This window comes from Candoia aspera, chromosome 7 (assembly GCF_035149785.1).
Source record: "Candoia aspera isolate rCanAsp1 chromosome 7, rCanAsp1.hap2, whole genome shotgun sequence".
NCBI lineage: Eukaryota > Metazoa > Chordata > Lepidosauria > Squamata > Boidae > Candoia > Candoia aspera.
In genome coordinates, this window is record NC_086159.1 from 83,370,395 (window position 1) to 83,385,635 (window position 15,241).

The 15,241-nt window shown below is 44.7% G+C and overlaps 1 protein-coding gene across 1 annotated transcript in view; it reads left to right on the top strand.

The window, feature by feature from the left end:
- Positions 1–884: 884 nt before the first annotated feature.
- Positions 885–15,241, top strand: part of LOC134500896 (uncharacterized) — a 28,025-nt gene continuing 13,668 nt past the window's right edge. Inside the window, exons 1-5 of the mRNA XM_063308369.1 lie at positions 885–3,517; positions 7,741–7,825; positions 10,098–10,162; positions 10,998–11,251; positions 12,281–12,441. Of these exons, the coding sequence (XP_063164439.1) occupies positions 952–3,517; positions 7,741–7,825; positions 10,098–10,162; positions 10,998–11,251; positions 12,281–12,441 (3,131 nt within the window). The 5' untranslated portion in view covers positions 885–951. The remainder of the gene's footprint in view (positions 3,518–7,740; positions 7,826–10,097; positions 10,163–10,997; positions 11,252–12,280; positions 12,442–15,241) is intronic.

A 15,241-nucleotide genomic window follows, 5' to 3' on the forward strand; every position in this document is an offset into this window, starting at 1 on the left:
TCCGAAGGGAAAAGTAATCTCAGTAGAGGACAGCCCCACTTGAAGAAGAACAGAGATTCCTCTTTAAATTCCCTTGATGGGGAATTTGCAGCTCATTCTTCAAGCAGCCCCCAGTCTTCCCTTTTAGATACAACCAGCCCTGCTCTTAACTCTCCCAGGAGGGTCAGGGTGGGACAAATGGAGAGCCAAGTCCTTGATGCTAGGTTTTGCCAAACTCCGAGTCCTTATGACACACTCTCCCAGATATGGTGTGAGGAACCAGCAATTACAGACACCCTTCTTGCTCAAGAAGAATCAGTCGGTGAATCTCCCTCGGTGATTCATAATCTTTCAAACTGCCACAAAAATGCTGATTTCTCCAGTTCCGATGAAGATCTCTCATGGGAACCAGAGACACAGCATGAGGAGAACAGAGACCTTTTCAAAGGAATGGACATTGAGATGAGGCCCAATGAAATTTCCCTGAAAAGAGCAGAAGCAAGTAAGAGATTGAGTAATCCTTCCTCAGAAGAAGAGGAGTTAAGTTTAGATGTGGCACAGAGAAAGGCAGAAAATGTTTCATTCCATCGAACTTCTAAGGCGGTGGAGAATCATTCAGACATCGAAGGTGAATTAGGAAGTTTGGAGCAAAATGTACTCGGCTGCCCTGTTCTTCACTTCCAGGAAGAGGAAGAGAGTGACATGGGAGTTAGCAGTCCTCTTTTACTAAAGGAAAATGTCCCAACTCATCACAGTAAAAGCAATATGGATTGTGATGGATCAGAATCAGACCAGAAGGAGCTGTCAACAGCAGTGGGGCCAGGACCTGCAGAGACAGAGGCACTGGAGTTGGTAGGCGGGGAGGAGGAGGGAGAGAAGGGTCTGAATCGGAAAGAAGTGAAGAGCGAAAGGGAAACAAATCTGAGGGAAGGAGAATTGGGGCATGATGACCAAGAAGTGCCAGGGTGGGCTATGCAAGCAACAACAGCCTCCAGAAAGGAGAGGGGCCCCTTGTCTATCATGTTGGGTCAGGACACATTTGATTCTTTGGACAACAGTTTGGCTCTTTCTGGTTTAAACAATAACAGTGCTGTGGTTGGTTCAGAAGAATTTGCCTTCTCTTTCAAGGAGGTCTCCTTAGCAGGTCACTCTCCAAAATCAGCTTGGGCCTTGCCTGAAGTCTGTGTCCAAGCAACAGCCATCCCATTAGCTGGAATGATGCCTGCAGGGACACAAGCTGTCATATATCACAGCTCTAGACAATTGGAACCCTCTGGCATCTATGACAAAGCGAACACAATTTTCTGTTGTGATCAAGGTGGTGCACAACTCACCGTGGGTGTTGGGAAAGATGATATTGAAAAAGAGAACAGGGAAAATAGTGGAAAAGAGAAAAGTGTAAGAGCTGATGGTGAACAAATAACACAACTGTTTACAGATTTAGCGTTAGCCGTCAACCCCCATGATCTCCATGATTCTCCGCCTATGGGCCGTTCTTCTGATGCTGGAAAGAACCCTGTCCCATTGCTGAGGACCATAGCAGCAGCCCAACTGCAAGAAGATGCTAGCAAGGGAGCCACAGACGGGACAGCCACTTGTGCAGGAAACAAGTCGGTCTTACATTTCTCCAGTCAGCTGGATAGAGCGATATGTGAAGAAGCTTCAGCACTGGACGGTGATGGAGATGATGATCTGCCTACTTTTGGTAAGGACTTCCTTGAAGATGCTCAGAGTTCTACCTCCGAAGTCCCCCCAAACCCATCTCTAGAAGAAGGTCTCTCCAATATAGCCCAAGAGATGGTAAAGTTAAGTCTTTATTTGTCTTTTGCTACGTGGGATTCAGTGCAAGACACTACTGAAAATTACGTGGGGAAGTTCCACCTACAACTTAAACCACCAGTGAAGAAGTCTGTGTTATCAGGAAAGGAAGCAACAGCAGATACACTTTCCATGGAACAAGATATCTTAACCAATGAGTCACCATGTTGTCCAGTTGTTGAAGAAGACAGAACAGAATGTGACTGTGATGCTGACAGTCTTCCATCTCCCCAGGCTCTTTTTGCAATGGCCACTGATGCAGCTCACCAAACACAATCTTTGGCCCCAGTTCTCATAGCTGACTCTGAGCAGACTTTGGCTCCTGAATCTGCTTCACTTTCCCCCTCTAGGCATCCTGTAGGCCCCCCACCTGCGGCAAATTGTAATGCCCAGCCAATTCCCCCAGGCCTTTATCCTGATCAACTCCTAGAACAGCTGTCCTGTTCCAGCCAGGCTGATCCCTGTTTAGCCCCCAAACCTTCTGCCCCCCAGGCAGTTGTGGAGTATTCAGCCATAACCCCTGAAACCAGATTACCTGAGCAGTCCCCCACCTCTGAAGGCGACTTGAATCAGCGTTGCCAGGTTCCACACTCTGTACACGATTCTCAACCGTCTGCATCCATGGCACACAATGCCAGTTTGCCCATTACTTCCAAACGTTCTGTGTTTCCTTCACTCTGTGGCAGTGCAGCCTTCCAGCTGACTAACTCCAAGCAGATCACAGAATCTAGAGCTGGCAGCAACTTTCTGACACAACTTCCCCTCGTTGCTCTTAGGGGTTCTCCCAGCCCCCGACCAGATTCCAGGTCCAGGAAGCATCTAACGGTTGGGGGCAACCCTTTTGCTCAGCACGGGGCTGAGGTTTCAGAAACCAGCCCACTTGTTTCCTGTACAGGAAGTGAGGAACAGGCTCATGCTAGTCTACAGGTTGGCAGTCTTGCCTGTTGGAACCCGCCCTCTATTTCTGAAAGGGATGACCTTGCCCAGATTTCACCTTTGGACAGTAGAGGGGAAGAGATCTCTGCTGTTCCATTGGCCAAGTCAGCAGAGGCGAATACTCTGCAAGGCCAGAAAGGCCGGGATAAAACATGCCATGAGTTGGGTCTTTATTTGTCAGACTCACAAGGGGACCTTTTGGGAAATGGTGCAATGGTGGCAGATTCCTTCAGTAGCGTTCCTGAAACAGTGTCCAAGTCTGAAGATGTTCATGATGGAAGGTCTTCTCACCACACCTCTCGTCCCTCAGGGGATCGTGAGAAACTGTATGAGTCCAGACGTGTAAGGCAGCCTCCTTCCCTTTTAGCTTTTACCAACCCCATCCACTTTCTCAAGCTTGGACCTCCATCGCCCCCAACTGCTCGATATCCAGGGGTGCATCAGGCTGACTTTCAGGGACTGCCATCGCAGGAGCTACAGGCCAGGCATGCAGAAGACCCCATAGCATCTCCATCCGAAGGCCCAGGGAGGTTCAAAAAAGTCCTGGAAAAATCAGTGGGGGAACCCACTCACCTGGCAATTCACAGGAAAGACGCGGTAGGCAGACACCCCCGTTTGGAGAAATCCTCCAGCTGTCCAGACAAAAGTGCCATTGGGTTGGGCACGAAAGAGCCCGTCTTCAGCACAAAGAAGCAGGAGGCTGGAATCAAGCCCCGAGCCAAAAGCAAAGACTGGCATCGGCATGGCGTGCGAAAGATTTCCCTACCAACTGACAGTGTAACAGGTGGGCATCTTTTAATGTCTGATCCCAGAGTTATGGGAGAAACAAGTACAACAGAGGGATGAGGAGGCAAAACATAGCTCTATAAACATTTAGCTCTTCTACTGCAGTGGAATGTCTTAGCTTGGTAAGGCGTTGATCAGGGGTGTCTACAGGGCGTGGGCAAGAAAGTCAAGGTGCACTCAAGGCTCTGCCTCTTTTTATGTGTATTGATAGTGTTGATTCTGACTTGTTTTTACCACGCCTTACAGACATTCCTGCATTGTATTATTTGGTAAATTTGATGGGAATATTATTTATTTTTTGAATGACTGACTGATTGATATGCCACCCACTCCAGTGGCTCTAGGAGGCTATGAAATATGTGCATTAATTAATTCATTCACTTACTCACTGTGCGACTCTGAGCAGCTAATAAACCATTAAAATCGACCATAAGTAATCAGAAACAATGAAAACAACACATTGCACTTGGGGTGCCTCATGGGCCACACTGTCATGCCCCCAAAGAGGGGCCCATCCAGCACCATTGGCCAATTGCACAGCACTCTACCAGCATTTAGGACATCTAAAATTGCTCTTAGGCTAAATCCCCAAAGCACCCACCCTCTCAAAGGCCTGGGCGAAAGGGGAGGGCTTGATCCCCCTCTTTCGCAGGAGGCCAGCCAACCTCAGCTCCAAGGCTTATTCATTCCCCAGCCATGGAAAAAGCAGAATCTGCTGCCATTGTTAGGGATATTTTTGGAAGAATTCTCAAGCGGTGCCTTCCTGAGGGCCTTCAGATTATGCAGTGGAGTTTACAAAAGTTGGGAGCGTGCCTTGGGTTTAAGCCTTGCAAGCCTTTACATATCAAAGTGGGGCTTGACTTGGGTGGGGAAAGCAATGGGCAGCCAACTTGAGAGTGGCGTGGCACCTGCTAGCCAAGGCTGAAGCATTTTCAGAGTGGGTCCACTTGTGTGTCAGGAGCAAAAAATTAGCCCACATTTCTACCAGAACCCTTTTCTGACCCACAGAACCCCTAGCAGTGTTTCTCCCAGAATGCTGGGATTGAAGTCCACACATCTTAAACCTGCCGAGGTTGAGAAACACTGGCCCCCAGAATGGGAAAGAACGTTTGCAGGTTCTTCAGGCAATCATCCAGACGAGGAGGAGTGTGGACAGAGAGAAGAATTAGCTATAGTCCCCTTTGTCCACTTTGGCAGACCTCCATCCCCAAACATCAGCCACACTTACCCAGGTCTCTTTTCCTGGGTGCTGAGTGCCCACTTTTTTTAGATTACTGTAATTTTTATTTTTTCTAAAACATTTATACATACACGATTAACAAAATTTTTAACTTAAGACTTACAATTTTAAACTTAAAAAAAAGAGACAACTCCAAATAAACTAAAATACAAACTAAGAAAGAACAGAAAAAGAGAAGAAAAATCTTATATTTTATACGTGTCAATAGTCACTGGTTTACTAATAAATACACTGCTATAATATAATCGGTGCAAATATTATTGTAAAACATCACAAAATCTCTGCCATTGTAACACGCATTGCTGCATCCTTTGATCAGTAGAAAACATTGCCTTTTCCAAAACGGATGGATTGCACATTTCTGACAACCATTCCTTGGCATCTGGAAAAATACCACATTTCCAATTTCTCAATATGATTCTTTCAGCCACCCCACATGCTCAACATATCCATAATCCCCGATGAACAGTCAGATTCCAAAACTTTGGTATATAGTTGAACTTTACGTTAACATGTTTAACGTTTAAAGATTTTCCCATAAAAATGGCTATATACCTTTATTTCTTTATTCAATTTGTTTAGGCACCCTCTCACCTTAATACACTACAGTATCCCCCCCAAAAAAAAGATGAAACGGTCACATGACCATATCATATGGGTCAGTAAACCCTCATATATTTTTTTTTTACCTCCAGCATAGAAAATCAGATGTCCATCTTCCAAATACACTTTTTGGAGAGTCCACTATACCCTAAATACAAAATTTTGATGAATCAACTCTAATTTCAGATCTGTGGATGCTATTTTAACATTTTTAAGAACATGAATACATTGTTCTTAAAGACACATTGATGTGTCTTTATCAGAGATTCCAGTTCTTTAGTCCATGTCTGAAATAACCCAGAAGTGTCCGCTTTAAAAATATTCTTGAGCTTTTGATAGAGTTGTGTTATAGGCTTTAGTTTTGACATGGATGCCATCAAGTAAGAGAGCAAGTCAGGTGCCTTTGAGGCAGCCAAAGTGTCTGGCCCATATTGATGCATTCTGCCTGTCTGTCTGCTCAGTCATGGTCCAACTCTGGGTTGCTCTGTGGATCGACGCTCTCCCTGCCTGTCCATCCCTTACAGCTTCCTTTAGTTCCATCCAAGTCATTCCAGCGTCCCTTCTGATGGTGTCAGGCCAGTGAGTCTGAGGGCAGCCCCGTCTTCTTTTGCCACTGACCAGTCCCAGCAGAACTGTCTTTTCGAGGGAGTCGGCTCGCATAACATGACCGAAATATGACCGTTTTTGTTTGGTGATCTTGGCTTCCAGCAATATTTTTGGTTTGACTCTGTCTAGGACTTCCCTGTTGGCAGTCTTCGCTGTCCATGAGATGCGTAGTAGTCATCTCCAGCACCACAATTCGAATGCATCTCTCTTTCTCCTGCCTGCCTTCCTCAAAGTCCAAGTTTCACAACCATACGTAGCTATTGGAAATATGCAGCTAGTCTGCATTTGGTTGGGAGGCTGGTATCTTGATTCTTCCAGACGTTATGTATACTGGTCATTGCTGTTCTTCCTAGTGCTATACGTCTTCTGATCTCCAGGCTGCATTGATCCATTGGTGAAAGGTGAAAGGTCCCCTGTGCAAGCACCGAGTCATGTCTGACCCTTTGGGGGGACGCTGCTTTCGCGACATTTTCTTGGCAGACTAGGACATGCTTAAGTTGAAGGTGCCTCCAGTGTTGTGAATTGGGAAGACCAAATTCAATTTGAAGTTGGGAAAAATCCTTAAAATAGTAATTACATAGTAATTGATTTAAAGTCATGATACCAGCTTCTGCCCAAACTTTCCAATAGAACAATTTACCACCAATTTTCAAAGTAGAATTTTTCCAAGGAGTTAAGTATTCATGAATACTCAACCACCCAGAGTCACTTCCATAGTAAGATGGGCAGTGTATAAATTAAATAAATAAATAAATGGATGGATGAGTGAATGAATCTTGTTATCAAAACTCAATTCACATCCCAATTCGGCCAGAAGATTTTTCGCATCTTGCACTCCTGGAAATAACACACCTTTTCTACTGTACATTGTTCCGAGCACTTGCCATTATTGTGAAGGAAACAGATAATAACTGTCCAACATAGTCCAAAAAGGATAACATTTAACTATATTCTCATTCCCCATGCAGGTGGCTGATAAAATATTGTCCCAATGATATACTTGCAAATCAGATAAATTAAAGCCATCTTCCTTCCCAATTTAGCTAAGGGAAACCTTGGTGGACAGTTATCCCAAATAAATTTCCTAAATAACTTGTCAATCCAAAGCAAATATTTATTTGTTATTGACATAGGACAGAGCATAAATCAAATGAGGGACAATATTTATTTTAATCACATTAATTTTACCCAGAAGCTTCAAGGAATTTTAACCCATCTATTAACTTCCAATTCAACCCTTTCTGAAAGCTTCAACATATTTATTTCCACACCTTTAGAACTATTTTAGGTATATAAAGCCCCAGTTGTTGAATATAATGAGTAGAAATCACAGGACCCAAGTCTTAACATAGCTGTATTGGTATGTTGGGGCCTAACGGAAGTAAAGAGTCAGAGTCCCCCTGTTTGGGGGGAGATGGGCGGTGATAGAAATTTCAGCAATAAATAAATAAAAATAAATAGATAAATAAACAAGATTTATCCCAATTTATATTATAACCAGAATACCTTCTAAAGTACTGTACCACCCTTATAAAATTAGACAAAATGGTAGAGCACTTACCCAGAATGGCCAAGCTATTGTCAGCCTGCAAATGTGGCTGCTGATCACCTTGTTCACTGATCACTCTTGGAAAGCTGCCATCTGCCGCCCCTCTGTGGAGCTCGGCACAGCCCGGCATTCAGTCATCCCCACTGCCTGGCCATAAGTGACCTCAGCTGAGAAGCCTCAGCCGAATCACCTTTAACTTGTGTCTGCCCTTCTTCCTTTTCAGAAGTCATAGCGTCTCTTGCCCACTCCAAGGAGGAAGCCCCCGGATCCAAAGACAAAGCAGGTCCCTCAGACTTTGTGAAAGATGGGTGAGTCTCTTCTCATCAGTTGTCTGCATTCCACGCTCTGAAAGCCCTCTTCTCTCCCCAACAGAGGTGGGCCTGTGCAAAAAAAGAAAAACGGTGCAGGATGGAGCTCCCTCTCTGCCTCCCTGCCTGGAGTGCTGGGCCCAGGGCCTGCCTCTCCTAAGGAGAGAAGGTGCAGGCTAGGTGGACCCTCAAGGAGGCCAGGAAGCAGTGGGAAGGAGGCAGAGCCTGTCTGAGGCCCTGTGGACCAGATGGTCCAGCTGGCAGGCCAGGTTAAGATTCCAAGCCCTGTTCCAATGCTTCCAGACTTCTCCAGTATGCTACAAATGCTCAGGAGATCCCAGGGAACCTTGCAGCTGGAAGTGTGAATTTCAGTGGAGGAAACTAGGCTTAAATCCTGGCTCACCTACCAAACTCAGTGAGTGAGCTGGATCCATTGCTTCAACCCCTTGGCTCCCCTGTGCCCACCCCAGTGCAGATAACGCAGAGCACCTTCCAAGCATGGCTTGTTCGGACCCTACGGCTGATGCATGAAGATTAGCATAAGAGGCATGCCAATAAGATGTTAGCGTGACTGGCTTTGTCCACTGGGGCCAGAAAGAAGTTCAGGGATTCATAAGAAATTAAATCAGAAGAGCGTAGTGTAGGCGCCAAGAAGGCTTCTCTATTTCAGATGTTTAAAAACTCTCAAGAAAGCTTTGCAGACTTTTCCCTGACTGTGTAGATTGGGAAACCCCGCCCCCCTCTCTCCCCTCCAGCTCTGATTCCATTTGTTTGCCTAAAGGGAAGAAGGGAGGAGAGAGACCGAACACTCCCTCCCTCTTTAAAAAAAAAAGGGTGGATGTCATTTTCAGTGGAGATGGCGAAGCCCTGTGATTCTCCAGAAAGTCTGGCTGAGGTGAAGCTGAGAGTTAGGTGACCACATGCAGAGACAACGTGAGCTTATTTCTGACTCAGGCTGATGGACCTGAGAAGCTCATCCTTCCTTACAGGTCTCAGGATAAGGCATGTTGGTGGGCGATTTTAGAAGGGCCTTCTTAGTCAGTGAGGAGGCATGACCAGACATGGCAGAGCAACAGGGCTTTGGAGAGTTGAGAAGGAAGCCACAGGGCTACAAAAGGCAGAAGCAATGCGTATATTGTTATTGTAAATAAACAACATTAATGCTGGTTAAAAGAAAGTCTCAAGCCAAGTTGTAAAGGATAGACCTATATCATCTTGATCAAAGTATGCATAAAAGAGGGCTACTAAATTTAGATCCAGTCAGTCACAAAGATAGCAGCAGAGAGATACAGGACTCTCTAACCCAGAGTTTCTCAACCATGGTGACTTTAAGGTGTGTGAACTTCAACTCCCAGAATTCCCTAGCCAGCATGCTGGGAGTTGAACTCCATGCATCTTAAAGTCACCAAGGTTGAGAAAGACCACGCTAACCTTTTGCTGCCATCTAATGACCATCTGTATTTTGCAGCCCAGATCTGGCAGCCCTACAGAACAGAGGTTGTGGGAATCAGCCTGATGGGGTTGGTTCAAGCATAGGAGTAATCTGTCCCGTGTTACCATGATCTGCTTGAAAGAAAGAATAGTGGGGGAGAACAAATTCTCATGTTTAGCAGAGACAGCGTTCTCTTTTCCTTCCATAAAAAGATGCTTTGTGGGGAGAGAAATACAGAAGGAGCAGGGGGGAAACGTCATAGAAGGCGACGTCATCTGGAGCACCTCCAGCGGTAACAGGTCAATTATGAGTAGGATTTCATAATAAAGTCCTCAAATGTAAACACTGAGAAGATCAAGGAGATGATTTTGCATGACTTCATTTTGAATTCCAAACAGTCATTCTCTGCAAGCAAAATAGATTCTGAACCCAATCTTAAAATGCAATTCCAATTTCTCATTTTTCTACCCTTAAGTTCATTTTCATCTACATGTAGGCTGAGTGCATTTTAATACACATTACTCTTAATTCATTTTTGTATACACTTCCCTAGCATAGCTTTGCTTTATATATTTTCTCATAATATCATACATTTTTATCTGTGCTTTCACCAACGTAGGCATTTCTGTGCACATGTTTTCAGCTGCAAATTGTGCTGCAACATCCTGAAAAAATGCAGTTGTTTTTCTGTCCATGTGCATGAGGAATGCAGTTGGAATAAATTCATATAAAAATGTGAACAAGTGAATGTTGCCCAATGCTTGGGTGTAATTGATGTGATCCCTCTCCTTGGGAGGATTTCTTAATTTTCCTTTTACATTTTTTTCCTTTCCTTGAAAGAGAGACGAAAACAACAGAAACGATAGAAAATATCAAACGGCGACAGTCCAGACTAATCAATTCATGTAAGTATTACCTGCCTTGGTAAGTTTGTGGCTCTTTCCCCCTTAAATAGGGGCTAAGCAACATGTTCCTTTATTTACGCTTGTTAAAACATTTTGAAGGAAAACATCCATGGAAAAGCCCCAGAGGTCCTGTTTTGCAGGTAGTATTGGAAAGCAGAATGTGAACAAGATAAAACAATGCCTAAGCTGTATCCCATGGATAGGAAATTATTTTATATAGTATTGGGGATTTTTTTAAAAAAAACGTGAGGTTGAAATCATGTGTCTGTTCCATTTGCGTATCTCACAGAGTTGATCTTTGTACCAAAGAAAGGTTGGCTGGGAGGAAGAATGCTGACCCCGTCTTAGTTCTTCTTCTTCTTCTTTTTTTCCCCCTCCCCACCCTGGTCCCTTCCCATGGTCAGAGCTAGGCTGAAGAAAAGGGCTGATAAGCTTCAGTGTCCCCTTTAGGGATGTGTGAGGACCTCTTGTGCACAATCCAGGTCGTCATCCTGTGAAACGGTGCTTAGAAAAGACCTTTTGTCTTCTAGAAATAACCTGATTTGCAGCTGTAGCTGAAGGGTCTGCAGAGATAGTTCAGTCTGACAGAAGTTTTCAGCTGGCACATTTTTAGAAAATTTGGCCAAAGTTCTCATAATCTGGAAAGTTGCACAGAACACAGACTTCTCCTCACTTAGTCAGATTGCAGATAAAGTGCTCCCATCATCCTGTGTCTTAACCACGAGGTGCCAAGGTCCTTGCGTGTCTCAGCTGTCGCTGTACGTGCAGTATGTTAAAAATGGTCCCCCCTGATCTCAGTAGATCCCACGTGAGATCTGTTGGCTGTTTCCCACAGCACGACTGCTCTACCAGGAGTACAGAGACGACGCCCTGAACAAAGCCATTCAGAGCCAAAAGCGGGCCGATTCCCTGTCTGAGGAGGCAGAGCTGGGATCCCCAAAGCTGCAAAGGAAAGCGCTCTCCCCCCAGGACTCCTACCTGCAACGCCTGTCCGTCTCGTCGGGGTCCTCGCTGTGGCAGGACATCCCCATGGTTCGAGGCAGCACCATGCTGCTGAGCATGACCCGCGAGGAACAGAAGCTGCAGGAGGTAAAGAACAAGGACTGTCGTCACTGCTCGAGGGGTTCACATGCCCTCCAGGCAGCGGGTGGGAGGTGGAGATGCAGTCTGCAGCTCCATCCATCTCTCCTAACGAGCTGTTCTCTTTCCCTTTCCCTTTCCCTTTCTCTTTCTTTCCCTTTCCCTCCCTCTCTCTCTCTTTCTCTTTCTCTCTCTCTCTCTCTCCCTTTCCCTTTCTCTCTCTCTCTCTCCCTTTCCCTTTCTCTCTCTCTCTCTCCCTTTCCCTTTCTCTCTCTCTTTCTCTCTTTCCCTTTCCCTTTCTCTGGCCCATGGGAGAAACGGACCAATTGAAGAGGATTGGAGCCTCCCAAGTGAAGCCGGGTGGGGTGTCAGTGCAATAAATGTTCAGGAAGAGAAATGGTCACCCCTTAGTTGGAAAGAACCAGCCCTTGGCTGGAAGTTGCTCATACATGGTTTCAATGTGAAAGGGAAAAAAATGCTATTACCCATATCTCTGCTACATTTATATATATATTTTAATCTGTTCAGTCGTGTCCGATTCTCAGAGACTGCCTGGGCAAGTCCCTGCAGTCTTGGCACGGTTTGGTTTGCCATTGTCTGCTTCCTAGGGCTGAGAGAGAGGGACTTGCCCAAGGTCATCCAGTTGACTTTGTGCCTAAGGCAGGACTAGAATTCACCATCTCCCGGTTTCTAGCCTGGTGCCTTAACCGTGACACCAAACTGACTCTCTACATTAATAAATAATCAAAATCTTTTATGCAGAAGCAGGCCCTGCTGTCTTCAGTAGGGATGACTCCCAAATCTAGCCATTTCTTTTCATTTTCTTCAATTCACTACAATGACTGATCTGATTTGAATGAGTCACAGGGAGGCCACCTATCTCTTCCGGAGGATGAAGAAGTGGGAGCTGAGAAATTAAATGCTGGTTTCATCTCTGTCAGGAACCAGTAAATCTGGGCAGTTTCTGGTGTTTCATCTGGAAGAATACTAGGTGTTTAAATGTGCCCTGTGGGTGTTCTTCTCCTCTTCTTAAAACAGGCCAAATTTGAACTAATTGCATCAGAAGCGTCTTACCTGCGGAGCCTGAACGTAGCCGTGGACCACTTTCAGCACTCCCAGGAACTTCAAGGGGTTTTAACCACACAGGACAAACAGTGGCTTTTCTCCCGTCTTCAGGACGTGCGTGACGTCAGTGCCAAGTGAGTTCTGCTGCTTCTGTTCTCAAAAATCAGCCATTGGTACCCCGAGTAGCATCAAGAATCCGGTATCCAACAATGTGCTTTGCTCCCCGTAACTAGCTAGTATTTTGCACTCAGCTATCCATGCGGACATCCTCGGGGACTAATTAATTCTCCCTGATTTGGAAATACTTGCTCCTTTTTGGAACAAAATCTCACTTCTGGTATCTTAAGGTTATACAGTGCTTCAGAAAAAGATACATCCTTTAAAAACACTTTCAGTATTGGGTCATATTGTATAATTGGGGGGTTGCTTCACTTTTTTATCCTTTTGTGTATTTGTCTGTGTTATGTCATATTGTCTAAACCAGCAGTTCTCAACCAGGGGCCATATGGTCCCCTGGGTCCCCTAGGACATTTCAAGGGAGCCACAGGTGAAAAATATGTAATGGGGGGGCCATGAGCCATACCAAGGGGCCAGAGAAGAGCTGCACATACTGTCTTGTTGATGGCAGAAAACACACCAGTTATTATCCCATGTACATATCTGGTAATGGACAGGGAGGGCACAGGAGAAAAACAAGGTCAGAAGGGGGCCCTGAGTGAAAAAAAAAAAGTTGAGGATCACTGGTCTAAACCATACCAGCAAAAATTACTCTGAACCGACCTACATTATTTTTATTTTTTTAAAGTGAAAATTAATAATCAAAATATAATAATCAAAAGAAATAATAATACAGGTAGTCCTCACTTAATGACCATTCATTTAGCGATGGTTTGGACTTACGACGGCGCTGCAAAAACCGACTAACAAGCGGTCCTCATGATTACACCCGTCACAGCCTGCCCACAGTCATGTGATTGTGATTTGGGCACTTGACAACTGGTTTGAATTTATCACCATCACAGTGTTCCGCAGTCATGTGATCACCATTTTCAACCTTCCCAGCCGCCTTCCAGCAGGCAAAATCAATGGGAAGCTGTGTGATTTGTTTAATGACCGCTGCAAAAAATGTTGTAAAATGGGGTTGGATTTGCTTAACGACCACATCACTTAGCAACCAAAATTCCAGTCCCAGTTGTGGTCATTAAGTGAGGACCACCTATACTACAACAGTGATTATACAGTCAAAAAGAAGTTAATAGTGATTAAAATGTACTAAAACTGAAGAAAAAAAATCCGTATACTATTAATGTAGAACTAGCTCAATCTTTTAGCATAGGTATTATTAAACCCAGACCATATAGAACAGGCGTGTCCTGAACAGCTAGTAATGCCGCCCCAAGGATGAAGCGCACGTAGAGCAAAATTAGAATTAACATTTCTGATGAGCACCTTGAGAACTCACTGAGAGTTGCAGCCACCTTCATTGAACCAGACGATGAGGCATTCGTTTCACAAAAACAAGGTCAAATATCCCACTAGTTTTATGTTGCCCTCTTTTTTAAAATTTTATAACAAAAAATATAAAAAAATAAATGAAATTTTATTACTTGTATACATTAACTATGTTATATGCTTTATGTGTGGCCCAAGACAATCCCTCTTCACTCAGTGTGGCCCGGGGAAGCCAAGAGTTTGGGCACCTGTGATCTGGAAGCAAACTGCCCCATCTTCTCGGTTTTACAATATAAAGACATTTCAAAAAGCAACAGAGAACACACGCCTTGAATTCGCTCAGGAGTGTAGATGTTTTTTCCACGTGTGTAGAGTGATTCTCTCGCTGAATCTCAGGCTTGATAGAGCCAAAGTTCTTAAAATATTGAATGCTATGTTTTAGGAGTACAATTCAAAGTAGCATTTACAACTTTGACTGCTGCCCTTTTCCCCAAGGTTACGTTAACCTATGTAATATCCTGAAGCCAGAAATAGTCAAAGAGAATATGGCCCAATCATATGGGTCAGAGAGCCCCCAAATTTCTTGCGGTGCCAAAAAAACTCCTAGAAGACCATGGGCTGAATTACATTAGAAATGACAAGAACACGTTGATTTAGACCCACTGCTAAAGTTATTTTTGAAAGCAGTTTCCAGAACTGCACCCATGTTAGCTGTGCTGTGAAAAGAAGTCACGTCACACCTCAAGGATGACTACACTACAAGTAGTTCTCATTTAATAACCACAACTGGGACCAGAATTTTGGTTGCTAAGTGAAGCAGTCATTAAGTGAAACTGACCCATTTTACGACTTTTTTCCAGCAGTGATTAAGCGAACCACATGGTCGTTAAGTGAATCACGCAGTTTCCCATTGATTTTGCTTGCCAGATGTTGGCCAGGAAGGTCAAAAATGGTGATCACATGGCCATGGGACGCTGCAACGGTCATAAATGTAAACCAGTTGCTGAGTGCCCAAATCATGATCACGTGACTGTGGGGATGCTGTGACGGTCATAAGTGTGAGAACCGGTTGTAAGTCTTTTTTCCAACACCATTGTAAGTCTGAACCATCACTAAACAAGTGGTTTTTAAGTGAGGACTACTTGAACACTTAGGCAGATGCTTTCATGGACAACATCCCATTTGTCAGATGCCTGGAGTGAATTCCTGAATGACATGATTGGTGAAGATTGTAAAAAGTGATAACAAAAAAGGAAGTACAGATGTGAAAGTAGTTTACAGCAGTGAATGCTAGTGAACGCTCAACGGAACTTGAACTTGCTCTCACTCAACAGAAAGCTCCGGTTCCTTGGGCCTCTGGTCATTCATTCCCACGTCTTCTCCAAAGACCACCATTGTGCCTTTCCTCCCTAGGAGAGCCAGCACCCCCCTCCCCTGCCCATTCCACTCCCTCTGCTGAATCAGGCAGACAGAAGGGAAAAC